The sequence below is a fragment of the Engraulis encrasicolus genome, chromosome 24, assembly GCF_034702125.1.
Source record: "Engraulis encrasicolus isolate BLACKSEA-1 chromosome 24, IST_EnEncr_1.0, whole genome shotgun sequence".
Lineage (NCBI taxonomy): Eukaryota > Metazoa > Chordata > Actinopteri > Clupeiformes > Engraulidae > Engraulis > Engraulis encrasicolus.
In genome coordinates, this window is record NC_085880.1 from 30,992,766 (window position 1) to 31,009,759 (window position 16,994).

The 16,994-nt window shown below is 46.4% G+C and overlaps 1 protein-coding gene across 1 annotated transcript in view; it reads right to left on the minus strand.

The window, feature by feature from the left end:
- The window catches only part of cdh23 (cadherin-related 23), a 435,252-nt gene that overhangs the window by 9,528 nt on the left and 408,730 nt on the right, over positions 1-16,994 (minus strand). Inside the window, exons 50-63 of the mRNA XM_063191998.1 lie at positions 16,798-16,967; positions 15,695-15,832; positions 15,249-15,368; positions 14,100-14,277; positions 13,507-13,718; positions 12,866-13,060; positions 11,793-11,906; positions 10,116-10,245; positions 9,188-9,451; positions 7,810-7,971; positions 5,684-5,940; positions 3,564-3,661; positions 3,025-3,145; positions 1,537-1,616 (exon numbers count right to left, since the gene is read on the minus strand). Of these exons, the coding sequence (XP_063048068.1) occupies positions 1,537-1,616; positions 3,025-3,145; positions 3,564-3,661; positions 5,684-5,940; positions 7,810-7,971; positions 9,188-9,451; positions 10,116-10,245; positions 11,793-11,906; positions 12,866-13,060; positions 13,507-13,718; positions 14,100-14,277; positions 15,249-15,368; positions 15,695-15,832; positions 16,798-16,967 (2,239 nt within the window). The remainder of the gene's footprint in view (positions 1-1,536; positions 1,617-3,024; positions 3,146-3,563; positions 3,662-5,683; positions 5,941-7,809; positions 7,972-9,187; positions 9,452-10,115; positions 10,246-11,792; positions 11,907-12,865; positions 13,061-13,506; positions 13,719-14,099; positions 14,278-15,248; positions 15,369-15,694; positions 15,833-16,797; positions 16,968-16,994) is intronic.

Below are 16,994 nucleotides of genomic sequence, written 5' to 3' on the forward strand. Positions count from 1 at the left end.
AACTATCTTTGTGTTCATGTTCGTGTGTGTATGTTCGTGTGTGTGTGTGTGTGTTCATGCGAAACTAAATGCGTGTATTTCTTAGTTCCGCAGTCCTATGTCCGATTTTTCCAGAACTGGGACACCGTAAAAAGCACTGTGAGTACACACGCACACGCACATGCACATGCACACACACACACATAATACACCCACACAGAGCCCTGTGTGGTTATAATCTACCGCACAGCTGGTATTATTAGGCGATCAGATTCGACTCTGATCAGTCAAAACCTGCTATTATACAGCATTTAGCTATGCAGACACACAAATACCTATACATGCAGAATATGCATGTGAGCATCTCTCTCTCTCTCTCTCTCTCTCTCTCTCTCTCTCTCTCTCTCTCTCTCTCTCTCTCTCTCTCTCACACACACACACACACTACAACACACAGCTAAGCAGAAGTTGTTCAAAGTGTGTTTGAGGTCTGTTAGTCTGAGCAGCGGTGTTATGCAAACACTAGATGAAACATATGATGTGGATAGACACACACACACAAACACACACACACACTCACACGCACGCACGCACGCACGCACGCACACACACACACACACACACACACACACACACACACACACACACACACACACACACTCACACACTTTCCCACGACATGGGACCGATCTTCCATTGCTGTGCAGTGCGGTGCGGTTTGTGACTAAATGTGTTTCGAAGAAGCAATGTGGTAACAGGCAGGGAAGCCGACTAGGGGGGACAAAGGGGTCACCAGTCCTGGGCCCAGGGAAATGGAGGCCTATCATTGGGTCCTGATTACATTGATTGTATTGGGTGGGGGGCCCTTTCAGATGAATTTGTCCTGGGCCCAGCCAAAGCTGTCAGCGGCCCTGGTAACAGGGGATGTGAGTCTAATATAAACATGCATCATGAGGCTCCTTACACTGTTCTGCAGTCCAAACTAGGGATTGTTTTTCTACAAAATAAAGATCTTGGACTTGTTAGTAGTTGGACTCTGACTTGTCGTAGTTGTCGATCATTATCTGGGGGAATAAGTTTGATTCTTAATCACAGCTGTATATTATATGAGTGTGTGTGCACAGTGTATGAGTATTTGAAGAGTTTCGTTGCAAAATGGTGTATCCACCATATTTGACTTTTGAATTTTATTATTGGAAATGACTGTTTCGAAGTATGTATATTCTTGCCATTCAAATATTTTAAGAACATACTTTTTAAACCTAAATAAAATGCATTTTGCAATACAATGCAATGGAATGCCCAATACAAAAATGTCAATTTCCCAAAATGTTCCAACATTTTGCAAAGAAACTCTTCATTTCCACTGTTCTGTGGAACCAGTTACTAAAGATGAGAGTGTACAGGCATGATGTGGTATACAAGTGTATGTGACATACGTATTCAGAATATGAGAGCACTTACAATGTCCTATAGTACCAGTTACTAAAGATGACAGTGTATGGTGTATGTGGTGAGTGGTATACGTGTGAGTGTTCAGAATATGAGAGCCCTTACACTGTCCTGTAGTACCAGTTCATGACGATAAACAACAAGGCAGCCAGGACCAGCAGCAAGGCCAGGATGATCACCGCCATCTGCAGACACATGAAAAACAAATTAACAAATCAGCAAAAGTAAGAATTGATCCAGCTTCCTACACAGGGTTTACCCAACTTTTTTTCACATCTCACATTTCACATCTCAAAAAAGAAAAAAAAAGGGCAGTCATGGGTAAGCGGTTAGGTCGTCAGACTTGTAGCCCAAAGGTTGCCGGTTTGATTCCTGACCCGCCAGGTTGGTGGGGGGAGTAATTAACCAGTGTTCTCTCTCATCCTCCTCAATGACTGAGGTACCCTGAGCATGGTGCTGTTCCGCCGCACTGCTCCCTTGGGGCGCCATTGAGGGCTGCCCCCTTGTACGGGTGGGGCATAAATCAGGGTTCCCACTCTCACTCAGATATAAAATTCCATGATTTTCTATGACTTTCCAGACCTGAAAAACTGAATTTCCATGACCACTTTCGTCAAAAGAAATGATCTTATCTTCACCCCTAGAGCCGACGCCGAGCCGTCAGTGGGCTCATTGCATTCTAGAATGTTGCACCTTACAACGCAAAACCAAACCATCTCTGGCGAAGTGTTGCAGTATAACCAGTAAGAAACAATGTTATACACCAAACAAAAAAACTTTTGCTTTTACACAACTGTTAAGAAAATTCCATGATATTCCATGACTGTACATGCAAAATGGTGAAATTCCATGACTTTCCATGACTGGAAAAACTTTTATGAAATTCCATGATATTCGCGAAATTCCATGACCTGTGGGAACCCTGATAAATGCAATTCTGTTGTGTACAGTGTGCAGTGAACACTTGTGTGCTGTGGGGTGCTGTGTCACAATGACGTTGGGGTATCCCAAAAGGCTTTCACTTTCACTTTTCACTTTAAAGACAGCTGGACGGACAGACACACAAGTACGCTTACACGCACTCACACGCACACACACGCACACACACACACACACACACACACACACACACACACACACACACACACACACACACACACACACACACACACACACACACACCTGCCGTGTGTTGAGTTCATTGGGTGCCCTGCTCTTAACGGACACACACACACACACGCTCGCACGCACACACGCACACGCACACGCACACACACACACACACACACACACACACACACACACACACGCACACACACACACTCACACACAGACTGTACACATCTGCTATGTGTTGAGTTCATTGGGTGCCCTGCTCTTGATGGATACACACACACACACACACACACACACACACACACACACACACACACACACACACACACACACACACACACACACACACACACACACACACACACACACACACACACAGACACACACAGACACGCAGAGTAGTGAGGTCATCAGGTTCCCTGCTCTTGACAAACAAACACGCACACACGTACACACACACACACACACAGTGCACACCTGCAGTGGGGTGAAGTCGTGAGGTGCTCTGGTCTTGACGGCCGGTTGGACGTCCATGACGTTGTAGTTCCGGAACAAATTCCTCAGCTGCTCCTGATTCTCGTCGATCATCTGGATTACCCTGCACACACACACAGTGTCCGCTGAATGGTGTGATATGTGTGATATGTGAGTTCAGTAGTGTGATAATGAGACCATACTTCTCCATGTCCAGAATGTGTGTGTGTGTGTGTGTGTGTGTGTGTGTGTGTGTGTGTGTGTGTGTGTGTGTGTGTGTGTGTGTGTGTGTGTGTGTAAGCGTACCTGCTCACTTTCAGAATGTAATTTGTGTGTGTGTGTACCTCTCCACGTCCAGAATCTGGTTGGTATGAGAGTGTGCATGTCTCTATATGCACGTGTGTGTGTGAGTGTGTGTGTGTGTGTGTGTGTGTGTGTGTGTGTGTGTGTGTGTGTGTGTGTGTGTGTGTGTGTGTGTGTGTGTGTGTGTGTGTGTGTGTGTGTGTGTGTGTGTGTGTGTGTGTGCATGTGTGTAAGCATACCTCTCGACGTCCAGAATGCGGTTGGTGTTCTTGTTGACCACATGGATGAGGACGTCTGTCCGTTCAAAGTCCACACGGCCCATCTTATTCACATGGAACTGCAACACACAGGCATGCAAATCACAACATGGCGTCATATCAAAACGCATCGACCTGAACGATCTATAGTGTTTGCGCATCAGGACTTCGCTTGTTAACGCACGCTCCACAACATCCGGTGACAGGTTAGGTTTAGGTGTGGTTTTGGTCTGGGCACAATTTCACCATTTCCTTTGTTTTGCTGTTCTTGACAAAAATGTTGCTTTGCTGACAAGTGAGGGTTACGCATGGTTTTGGTCAGGGCACAGCAGAGCATTTTCATGTTAAGCAACAGAAATCCGCCTCAACTAAAGAAATTCCAGGACGGCAAACCTGGTCACATGGCAAAATACTTTCATGTGGCGTTGAAGATGGGTGAGCGGTTAGGGCGTCAGACTTGCATCCCAGAGGTTGCCGGTTCGACTCCCGACCCGCCAGGTTGGTGGAGGGGAGTAATCAACCAGTGCTCTCCCCCATCCTCCTCCATGACTGAGGTACCCTGAGCATGGTACCGTCCCACCGCACTGCTCCCCATGGGGCGCCACTGAGGGCTGCCCCCTTGCACGGGTGAGGCATGAATGCAATTTCGTTGTGTGCAGTGTGCAGTGTTCACTTGTGTGCTATGAGTGCTTGAGTGCTGTGTCACAATGACACTGGGAGTTGGAGTTTCCCAGTGGGCTTTCACTTTCACTTTTTTTTCTTTCAAGAGCACGACTTAACATGCAAAGTCCTCACACCTCAATGCACTGGCGCGAAATAAACTCTCGATTTCACCAGTCTTTGTCTGTCAAAGAAAATACATACACGTCCACGTGCACGTCGGCAATGTTGACGAAGGCCTTGAGGAGAAGACTGATTAACTCTTGAAACTGCACCTACAGTAGAAACTACTCTTGAGACAGCCATGTTGCAATGGTTATAGAGTTGGACTGTAGATCACAAGGTTGTAGGTTCAATCCCCACCCTGACCAATCCCTTCCTCCCTCCATGGCTGAAGTGCCCTTGAGGACGACAGGTGCCTTCTCACACCGCTGCAGGGACAATAACCAATACCCTGTAATAATTGAAGAGCTCTTTTCCAAAACGCTATATCCACCATTTTTGACTTCTTGGATTTTAATATTGGAATTGACTGTTAAGAGGTCCTATCATCTATGTGTGAATTCTTGCCATTCAAATGTTTTGAGAACATACTTTAAAACCTCTATAAAAATGCATTTTGCAATGCATTTCAATGGAATACCCAATACAAAAAAGTACATTTCCCAACATTCTATAAAATGGATATATCTCATTTTGGAAAAGAGCTCTTCAATTGTAAGTTGCTTTAGATAAAAGAGTCAGCTACGTGTAATGCCTGACGCTTGGGCCAGAATACTACATCAAACCAAAATACACCGGTGACACTAACACACACCTGCACATCATCTGTGTTGACAATGGCCCTGGTAATGTTGGAGAGGAAACTTTCATAACCCTCTTTGACTTAGTACCTCTTGGACAAGTACACACACACACACACTGCACACTAGTGGTGTCAACAATAATCGATTCGGCAATGCAATGCAATGCGGAACATGGACAATTCCAGAATAGATGCGGCAAGTTCCAGAATCAATGGCAATTTTTTTAAGTTTCAATTACCTCCGTGGATATTTCAGGAGCAAATTAGTGTTAAATTAAATAAAAGCACTCCAAAGCATTGAAAACTGCAAGACTGATACAGAAAACAGCCAATAAAATGTTGCTCAGTATATGACAACTTGATTTGTCTCATCATGACTGATGAAACATTTGCTTTGCTTTCAGTAGAAATTGAATGCATTGCAATGCATCGTAGAATTGAATTGAATCGAAACGAAACGAATCGCTACCTCCCGAATCGTAATTGAATCGAATAGCGAGGGCAGTGCCAATGCACACCACTACTGCACACACACAGGCCCCCTAAACCACTCCTCCAAAAACATAAACACACACACACATATACATACTCACAAACACACACACAAACATACACAGACAGACACACAGACACACACCTGCACGTCGTCAGTGTTGACGATGGCTCCGGTGATGTTGGACAGGAGGCTGATGAACTCTTCCTGGAACTGGCGTACGCGCTCGGGGCTGTCGTTGATGACGATCTTGAGGCGCTGGTCGTCGCGCAGGATGTAGATGCCCACGTTGGCGATGTCGCTGCGGCCCGACAGGTCGCTGGCCAGCACCTCCAGCACGAAGTAGCCCGGGTCATACTGCATGAACAGGTCGAACGTACGGATGATGCCGTCCATCTGACCTGGGGATGTGCAGACGCACACACACACACACACACATGCACACACACACGCACATGCACACACACACGCGCACGCTCACACACACACGCGCATGCACGCACGCACGCGCACACACGCACACTCACACAGGAGAACACATATGGCATGTTGAAATGTAGCCGTGTGCTAAAATGCAAATGTGCCCACACACATACAAACACACATACACAGAAGCACACGCGCACATACGCGTGCGCCGCACGCATGCATGCACACGCGCGCACACACACACACACACACACACACACACACACACACACACACACACACACACACACACACACACACACACACACACACACACACACGCGCGCGCGACACGACTACAAAACTTGGTGGAGGTTTGAATGAAGTGCAGTATGCCATGAACAGGTGGAACATGTGCTTGGTCTGACCTACACATGATGGGAAGGTGTGAGTGACAGGTAAGCAGGTTAAGCTGGGCCCAGGACAAAGTCATCTCATTGCCCCCCCACCCAGTTCATACACTGAGAGCAGTTGAGAGCAGTCAACGTACCAATACTGTGTACATACTTGGCCAATAAAGCGTATTCTCGTTCCGGTTCTCGGAACTGTGAGCGAAAATGGGAAATGGCACAGGACAGAAAGTCAAAAGGATATTGCGAATGGGTTTTCGAATATTTCCTAAGAGTAGAGGAAATGCTTGTGAAACTGTATTTAGTGTTACGGTAACCTCGAGTGACATGGCATGACATGTTGTAGCCATACTGGGCATCCTTTGTGACTAGATACCAGGCAGAGGTGACTACAAAGACATCGTTTGTGCAATGTCAAATGCATCGTAGCCTCTTAGTCTTACTGCAGATGGGGTTGCAGGCGGGCCTATAGTATTTGCTGAAAATACCTACATCATAGCAACATTGCTGACATTACTGAGACTCTTAAGTAACAAATTAAGACATAGCCATTACAGTGTTGGTGACAGTAAGGTTATGACATGCTCTGCGCATAGGGATTAATGCTGTATCACACTGCCGTCCTTATTCAGCAATTAGCTCATCTTGTATTGTAGCATCAACTAGCAAATTGATGACCACACAGTGCTCTAGTGTTATAGACGTGTAATAGTCAGGATAAAGTCAGGATAAAGTCAGCATAAATGCATCTTTCTAAAAAAATGTCTGCATCCCTCAACCATGAAGTGGTTTTTAGTGGGTTTTATTTCTTTTGTTACTAACAGTCTGTTTTGATATTGGATGAATGTTTGGGATTTTAAATTCTATTGCTTGTAAACATCTAGCCTGCCTATTTTGGACACCAGATGGAAGTTAGCCCTTGGGCTACAATCTGGCATATTTACATATATGTACATGTATGTATATGTTCATTAATGTGCTATGTCCTGAAGAAATCAAGTAAAGTAAAGTTAAGTAAAGTAAATGAACGTCTTTCCTTGACTGGACATTGAAATGAGCTTATTTGACAGCTGCTCATGTCGGGTTTGGTGAGTATTTGGTATGTTGAGGTTCTTCAGCTATTTTAATGCTGCCTTTGCTGTGCTTGGTCTGAATGCACAATTAGGGTGAATGGACGCTTCAGTCAGGACATGGGTGAATCACAGAAGTCTGTAACATTTCATGTTCGTGTTGACTGAATGACTGATTACTGAATAAATGAACGACTGAATGGCTGTGATTGATTGATTAATTGATTGATTGACTGATAGATAGATAGATAGATAGATAGATAGATAGATAGATAGATAGATAGATAGATAGATAGATAGATAGATAGATAGATAGATAGATAGATAGATAGATAGATAGATAGATAGATAGATAGATAGATAGATAGATAGATGCACATACCGATGACGAAGACGTTGCTCTTCTCCTCGGAGATGTTGGCCTTCAGCTTGATGTAGGTGATGGAGACGATGTGGTAGAGCACCAGGCTGTTGTTGCCGATGTCGTTGTCATACGCCCTGACACGGATCAGGTCCGAGCCCACCTTAGCATCCGCCGCCACTCCTGATACAAACAGTAGGTAGATCATATTGCATTCAATAATCACATCTTATTACATTGGAACACATTTTTCATCATATCACGTTGTATTGCATTGAATCACTCTCACCATATCTCATAATGTGGATTTGTATTGCATTATTATCCCCTTAAGACACGGCATTATAAATGAGCTGTTACCGGAATGGCAATGACCAAGTCGTAATGTATTACTAAAGGCCCCGTGCACTGTCATAGTAGAGTAGTACTATAGAAGTTAAATTTCAACGTCTATAGTGTGCCACAGGAGGTACGACGTGCATTAAGGGGCTACATCAATTTTGCATTGTTTAATATTGTAGCTGCAACATCACAGGTTTAAGGTAGCAGCTGCTAGTGCTAAATCATTCTGAGAGGCTGTGGGCAGCCTAACAGGAACTAGCGTGGCAGGGCTGAAATGCTGCACACAAACGGGACCCACTAGTTTGACGCCCTCTCGTGATTTCACATGGTAATCAAACATTTCAAACAAGCGATTTAAGGTTAGGGTTAGGTTTAGGGTTAAGGTTAGGGTTAGGGTTAAGGTTAGGGTTAGGTTTAGGTTTAGGGTTAGGGTTAGGGTTAGGTTTAGGGTTAAGGTTAGGGTTAGGTCGTATGACGTAAGCGGTAAGTACCGAAAGGGCGTCGAACTAGTGAGTCCCGCACACAAACATGGGGGGGAAAAGGTGAATGGTAATCACATCGTACCTGCAGTGTACTCCATTGTATGGAGCTGTATGAAATGGTACCTACCGTATGACAGTATATTATATTGCATCGTATGGTACTCTATGGAATGGTACCTGCACTATCACAGGCCTATCTGGCCTATCACTGCACTATTGAACTGTATTGCATGGTGTTGTACCTGAGCTATCACAGTATGTTATATTGTTTCGTATGGCGCTATAAGGAATGGCACCTGTGGTGTAAATCATATGGCATGGTAGTACATTGTAGCTGCGGTATCTTGCTGTGTGTGCTATCACAGCATATTATACTGTATTGTACCTGTGCTATCACAGTATATTGTATAATATTGTATTGTACAGTATGGTGCTCTATGGAACGGTACCTGTGGTGTACTCTATCTTGTTGCGCCATCACAGCATATTGTACTGTAGTACTGCATGGTGTCGTACCTGCACAGTCACAGTATACTGTATCATATTGTACTGTATGGTGTTCTATGAAACGGTACCTGCGGTGTACTCTGGCTTGCTGAAGCGCGGCGGCTGGTCGTTGATGTCCTCCAGGACGATGCGGACCTCCTGCAGCGTGGGGTCCTGGCTGGGGTCCAGCAGACGGGCCCGCTGGGACCTCTGGCCCCTGGGCAGCGACCAGTTGGGGTTGCTGGAGGCCTTGACCAGGATGGAGTACATGGGGATCTCCTCGCGGTCCAGGTCCCTCCTGACCCGCAGCACGCCCACCTTGCTCAGGTCGAAGTTCTCCTCCAGATCGCCTCCTGCAGGGCGCCGGGCGCAATGGCATTAGTGAGGAGGACGTAGTTAGGGAACCAGGTTAAGGGGCGTGTTTCTCAAAAGCACTGTGTCTTAACTTTTTAAAAAATAAATGCCATCTGGACCTCAGTATATAAGCCCAGCCCCACCCCCCCGGAGTTCGAGTCCTGATTGGATAGATGATGATGATGATGATGATGATGATGATGATGATGATGATAATGCTTAGCTGCTGTGACCGCCCACCCCCTTAGTAAACTTATTACTTTTTAGACTCTTCTTCCTCTTATGATGCTGCTAACACTGCTAACACTCTACTATCTGTGTTTTATGCACTTTTATTAATGTATTTATTTGGATATGAACATTTTTTCTATCCAAATACCCATACACTCCCCCTTAGAATAAACTGTATGTTTTTTCCCCATTGTGGCAAAAATAAAGGGCATACTTACTTACTTACTTACTTACTTACTTACTCTACTCCCCTTTGCTTTTAATTACAATTAGGCGTGCATATGCAAGTATTTGGTGAGTGATTTTCAAAGACAGAGAGAAAAAGATTAGGGTAGACATTAAGAAATGCTAGAGTGAGAGAGAGAGAGTGAGCTAAGAGAAAGAGGAAGTGAGAGACAACCACACAGACAGAAAGAGGAAAGTGATTCTGACCTGCGATGAAGTAGTAGACCACGGCGTTGGATCCCTCGTCTGCGTCCACAGCTCCGGTCACGTTGCCCACCACCGTACCTGGAGACGAGTGCTCCTCCACATACAGCACCTGGTAGGGCAGGCCGCCCTTCTGCCACGCACGCACACACACGCATGCACGCACGCACGCACGCACGCACGCACGCACGCACGCACGCGCGCACACACACACACACACACACACACACACACACACACACACACACACACACACACACACACACACACACACGGACAGACACGCACGCACGCACGCACGCACGCACGCACGCACGCACGCACGCACACACACACACACACACACACACACACACACACACACACACACACACACACACACACGCACACGCACACACGCATGCATGCACGCACACGGACAGACACGCACGCACACACAAACACACACACACACACACACACGCACACACACACACACGCACAAACACACACACACACACACGGTTAGCTGGACTTATTCGGCTCAATGATGATACGCCTGCTAGCTTAGAAGTAGAATTAATGTCACCAGACATTTTTAACTTCAGGAGGAGAGAAATGAAAACATTTCCATTATTGGTGTAGTATCACGTAGCCTCTTATATATTAAAAATGCCTGAAAAGCATCAATAAAATCAAAGAAATTTTGTATGGCCATGCTTTCTGCAGTATTCCATGAATATATACAGGGGGTGGACAAAATATCTGAGACCTGACACCTGTCATTGTAGTGTGGGAATTTTCATGCCTTAAGTGGACCAGCCTCTTGGCCAATCTTCATTAATTACACATTGTACCAGTAAAGTGAAGTGTGAAGGTTCAATTAGCAGGATAAGAGCACAGTTTTGCTCGAAATTTTGCAATGCACACAACATTATGGGTGATTATCAGAGCTCAAAAATGAGAAATTCTTGGTGAGCGTGTAACTGTTGCATCTTGGACCAAGACAGCAAGTCTTTGTGATTTATCAAGAGCCACGGTATCCAAGGTAATGTCTGCATACCACCAAGAAGGATGAACCACATCCAACAGGATTAACTATGGATGCAAGAGGAAGCTATCTGAATAGTCTGAAAGGGATGTGTGGGTGCTAACCTGGAATTTATATATATATATATATATATATAAAAAAAAACATAAAACCACAGCTGTCCAAATCACGGTAGAAATAAATGTGCATCTCAACTTTCCTGTTTCCACCAAAACGGTCCATCGAGAGCTCCATAGGGTCAATACACACGGCCAGTCACCCAAATATCCCTTTCAGACAGCTTCCCCTTGCATCCTCAGTTAATTAAATATGGGGTGAATCCTTCCACCCGGTCAGAAGTTATGGGCCAAACATAATACGGCCATCTTGAATTCAGCTATCTTGGAAGTGTTGGCCTCCAAAATCTAACCAGGTACCCTAGGTAATTAACACACAGATTCTGGGACAAATCCATCCATCTGTTCAAAAGTTATCACGTTCACATGAAAGACCTTACGCGGCGGACGAGGCAACAGACGCAAAACCATTACATCCCCGATGCTCCGCGTTTCGGGCATATAATAACATCCCTGACGCTCCGCGTTTCAGGGATATAATTACTTCCATTGCCGTTGTCACTCAGCTGGCTTCTGGTGTATTTGTGCCATTACCGGGGGCTTGTGGAAGACGGGCTCGTTGTCGTCGATGTCCGTGAGGGCCACCTGGAGGGGCTGGGTGGTCTCGTAGGGGACGGGCTGACCCAGGTCATACGCCACTATGATCAGCTGTGGAGCAGAAGACAAACAGCAGAGTTGTAGACAGCAGAAGTAGCAGTACTCTTACAGATGTAGTTACAACATTAAACACCAACATAGGAAGAAATCCACTCATCACATCTCCCCTTTCTCCAACCTGCCATTTTTTCAATTTTTTTAATATATATTTTTTCCTACTTTTTTTTTATTTTTTCTTTTTAACAATCTTTTAAACCTTTTTTGGGACTCCCAGAGCAGGGAAGCTTTTCATTGTATATATATATATGTTTCATATATATACACATGACAAATAAAATATCTTGTATCTTGCATCTTGTATCTTGTAACATTAGTGGCATGCTATCACATGGTTTCGAGTTTGAAATATCATACTATGAGTGTTGCAATTACATTTGTAAGAGTACTGTATTTCTATCTCCACTTTATACAACTCTGATAAACATTGAACAATTAAGAGCCACATATCTGTCTTTGAAGTAATATTGTGTTGTACATAGTTATCTTTATTTTGTTTTATTTTAACGTGTGTACGATTATCCTTGTGTGCCTGTGTGTGTACGTGCATATGGGAGCCTGCCCATATACCCCATATTTGCATGGGTGGATTAATAAGTGTGTGTGTGTGTGTGTGTGCGCGCGCATGTGTAAACTGATGCTGTGTGAGTGCATTTGTGAGTGTATACACGCATGTATGTGGGTGCCTACGTGTGTGTGTGTGTGCGTGTGTGTGTGTGTGTGTGTGTGTGTGTGTGTGTGTGTGTGTGTGTGTGTGTGTGTGTGTGTGTGTGTGTGTGTGCGTGTGTGTGCTTTTGTGAGTGTATACACGCATGCATGTGGGTGCCTCTGTGTGTGTGTGTGTGTGTGTGTGTGTGTGTGTGTGTGTGTGTGTGTGTGTGTGTGTGTGTGCGTGTGTGTGTGTGTGTGCAAGCATGCGTGCGTGCGTGCGTGCACGTGTGTTCAGTACTAACGCTGTGTAGTGCTTGTTTCTCTCGGTCCAGTTTGACTGCGGTGGTGATGACTCCGGAGATGGCGTCGATGTTGAAGTTCTCCCAGTCTCTGTTGCCGGCGCCCGTCTGCAGGAAGGAGTAGCGCACGTCCCCGTTCACCCCCTCGTCCTCGTCCTTCGCATACACCTCATACACCACCTGCGGAGGAGGCTTCTCCTGCACAACACACACACACACAAGAGACATCAGTGACACAAAACCTTCGGGGGGCGGCTGTTTCTGCAGAATACACAGACACAAGTGACACACAAACACACACACACACACACACACACACACACACACACACACACACAGAGCGTTGGCTAGATGCACATAGACGGAACGTTTAAAGGGCCAGCCACGCACATACGCACGCATGCAGGCACACAAGCACGCACCCACACCTCCTGCAAAGTATGTGTATGATGGTAACATTGGCTAGATGCACATACGGTAGGCGTGACTGTTGAAGGGCCACGCACGCACGCACGCACGCACGCACGCACGCACGCACGCAGGCAGGCAGGCAGGCAGGCAGGCAGGCAGGCAGGCAGGCAGGCAGGCAGGCAGGCAGGCAGGCAGGCAGGCAGGCAGGCAGGCAGGCAGGCACGCACGCTTACCTCCTGTATGTGTATGATGGTGCCGTTGGCGGGCCGCACAAAGACGGGTCTGTTGTCGTTGACGTCTATGACGGTGATGTGAAGCATGGCCGTGCCCCACAGGGGGGGGCGACCGCTGTCCGTGGCAACCACCGTCAGGTTGAAGCTCTCCGACGACGTGAGGAGACGCAGGGAGCGAATCAGACCCGTGGCGGGGTCCAGAGAGAAGGCATCTGGCGGCGGGGAAAAAAAAGAACAAATAGCCCTGCTTGGATATCAACTATTTTACTATTAGAGGGCAAGAGGAGGGCAAGGGTGTGTGTGTGTTTGTTGTGTGTGTGTGTCACTCCCCTTCTCACTGTGTGTGTGTGTGTGTGTGTGTGTGTGTGTGTGTGTGTGTGTGTGTGTGTGTGTGTGTGTGTGTGTGTGTGTGTGTGTGTGTGTGTGTGCGCGCTACCTGCTCCGGGTCCCTGCATGTTGTAGGTGAGTCTGGAGTTGTGTGATCAGATTTGTGTGTGTGTGTGTGTGTGCATGTGTGCGAGTGTGTGTGTGTGTGTGTGTGTGTGTGTGTGTGCATGTGTGCGTGTGTGTGTGTGTGTGTGTGTGTGTGCTACCTGCTCCGGGCCCCTGCATGCTGTACGTGAGTCTGGCGTTGTCCCCCTCGTCCCGGTCCACGGCGCTGAGCGTGATGACGGAGGTTCCACTGGGCTCGTTCTCAAACACGCTGGTTGTGAAGACCCGCTCAGAGAACTGCGGACGGTCGTCGTTCACATCCAGAACCGTCACCAGCACCTGCCAAGGGTGACGGAAAAACACAAGAGAACACACGAGATCACCTGGGAATGTCAATCATATCTCCATAACTTATTTGCAAGCACATGATGCTTTAATAACACTTTATTTGGTAACGCTTTACTTTACGGTACAGTATTTACTGTGTACTTTCTGCGTAACAACAGGGTAACAGACAGAAGTTACATGGTATCTAACGGGTAAAAAGGGGGTAATTACAAAGTAAATACTATGTAATACACATATCTCAAGAATTACTATGAAACTACTGCGTATTTTCTAACCATATAATCAATCATCTAATCATCTGTTACCCTGCTGTTACCCAATTAATGGTATTTACTTTGTAATTACCCCCTTTTTACCCATTAGATACCATGTAACTTCTCTCTGTTACCCTGTTGTTACCCAGAAAGTACACAGTAATTACATATGGTAACTGTACCGTAAAGTAAAGCGTTACCCTTTATTTTGAGGGACTTTTAATGACAGTGTACTTACTCATTAGCTACAGTGGAATAACTGGTGTAATAACATGCAAGTACAACTCTAGTAGAGGTTATTACCTCATATATTTTGTGTATCTGCACACCATAATGATAGTAACGTCCATAATGTACTAATGAAGTGGTTTTATAATACTGTGCCAAAGGGAATAATTATTCTGGATGCAAAGGACTGAACTGAGGATCAAGGCACCCTTGGCATGCAGATACACAAAAATTCACGTTGTGAGTGCACTACAGTGTAAACAATGTTTTCTTTCTGACAGTCCTTTTTCTCCTGATTCCTTGGTATTTACCTGAAACCCAATTGACATCTTATAGTAAATACACAGGTAAATCACATCACATAGTAATTAGGTATAAGTAAGTATAGTACCGGTAATGAAATAGTAATGAAGTGTATGATAGCCTACACTGTCAGAAACATGCAGTAAGTCTTTTTGTTTACTTTTGTGTGACACACACCTGAACTGAGTTTTCCCGCCGGTTGTTGGGGGTGCCTCCGGGGTTGTCACGGGCAACAGCTGTGAGGGTGTAGTGGTCTTTGGTCTCCCGGTCCAAGGGGGAGAGGATGTAGATGTCTCCCTGATGGAGGAAGAGGAGGAGGAAGAGGAAGAGATGAAGAAGAGATGTGTGTTGTCACTGTAGTGGGTGAGACTGAGATGCCAAACTTTGTGTGTGTGTGCGTGTGTGTGTGTGCATCTGTGAATGTGTTTGTGACTGAGTGTGTGAACGAGAGAGAGAGAGACAGACAGTGTGTGTGTGTGTGTGTGTGTGTGTGTGTGTGCGTGCGTGCGTGTGTGCGTGCATGCGTGTGTGTGTGTGTGTGTTTGTGTGTGTGAGCATGCGTGTCATGCGTCTCTCTCTCTCTCTGTGTTTGTGTGTGTGTGTGTGTGTGTGTGTCTGCTCACTGTAGTGGGCGTGATGCCGAATTTGCCCTCCCCATCCACCAGGCTGTACTCGATGATGGAGAAGAGGCCGGAGTCCGCATCAGTGGCACTCACACTCACGATGATGGTACCCAGGGCCACGTCCTCAAACACAGGTTTCTACACACACACACACACACACACACGCACACGCACACGCACACGCACACACACACGCACACACACACACACACACACACACACACGAACACACACACACACACACACACACACACACACACACGCGAACACACACACATAGACACACACACACACATGCACGCACACACACGCACACACACACACGCACGCACACACACACACACAAAGACAAATAGACATTAATACATGCCATCTCTGGTCTGCTCATCTAAACAGCAATAAAAGACCATTTATCAATGGTACATAATGTGTTGTTTTTGTACCAGTGCTACATGATTGGCTCCATTGTAAATTAACCTTTCATCCGAGGTACATGATAGGCTGCCGGTGTAAATGAACCCTCCCACCAAGGTTTCTTATTGGCTCCAGTGTGAATCATCACGCCCCCTCATGTTAGCTGATTGGGTGCTTTTGTACATGACCCCACAAAGATTTTTTTGGTCTTTTATTAGTTTGTTTATGATAGGACAGTGAGAGTGTTAGGAAAGATTGAGGAGAGAGAGATGAGGAAAGTTCGGCAAATGACCCGGGCCACAATCGACCCCAGGTCCTCGGCGTAGCAGCCCAGTGCCCTACCATTAGAGCTATGGTAGGGCCCCCAAGAAACCAGATTGGCTGATTGTGTAATAAGCCCTGCCCAGAAGGAACCTAATTGGCTGATTGTGTCATGACCACTCTCCCCAAGAAATCAGGTGGGCAGCCCAGCCCTGGTTCCAGCAGCGGGGCACTACACTGCTACGGCGAGCCGGGTTCGATTCTGGCCCGGGTCATTTGCTGAGCCTTCCCCGTCTCTCTCCCCGCTAATTTCCTGTCTCATTCTGAACTGTCCTGTCACCAATAAAGGCCAAAGGGCCCAAAAAATATCAAAAAGAAATCCGACTGGTTGACTATTTGATGAGCCCTTCCCCCCCTCCAGGGACTACCTGATAGGTGGGCTGCGAGAAGACGGGGTTGTTGTCGTTGACGTCCACTATGCGCAGGTAGACGGGCAGCTCGGCGAAGCGCGGGGGGCTGCCGTGGTCCTGGGCGCGCACCGTGAAGTTGAGCCACTGCACCTGCTCGTAGTCCACCGTGCGATTGGCTATGATCTTACCTGCCAGCCAATCAGAAATCAGAAAGC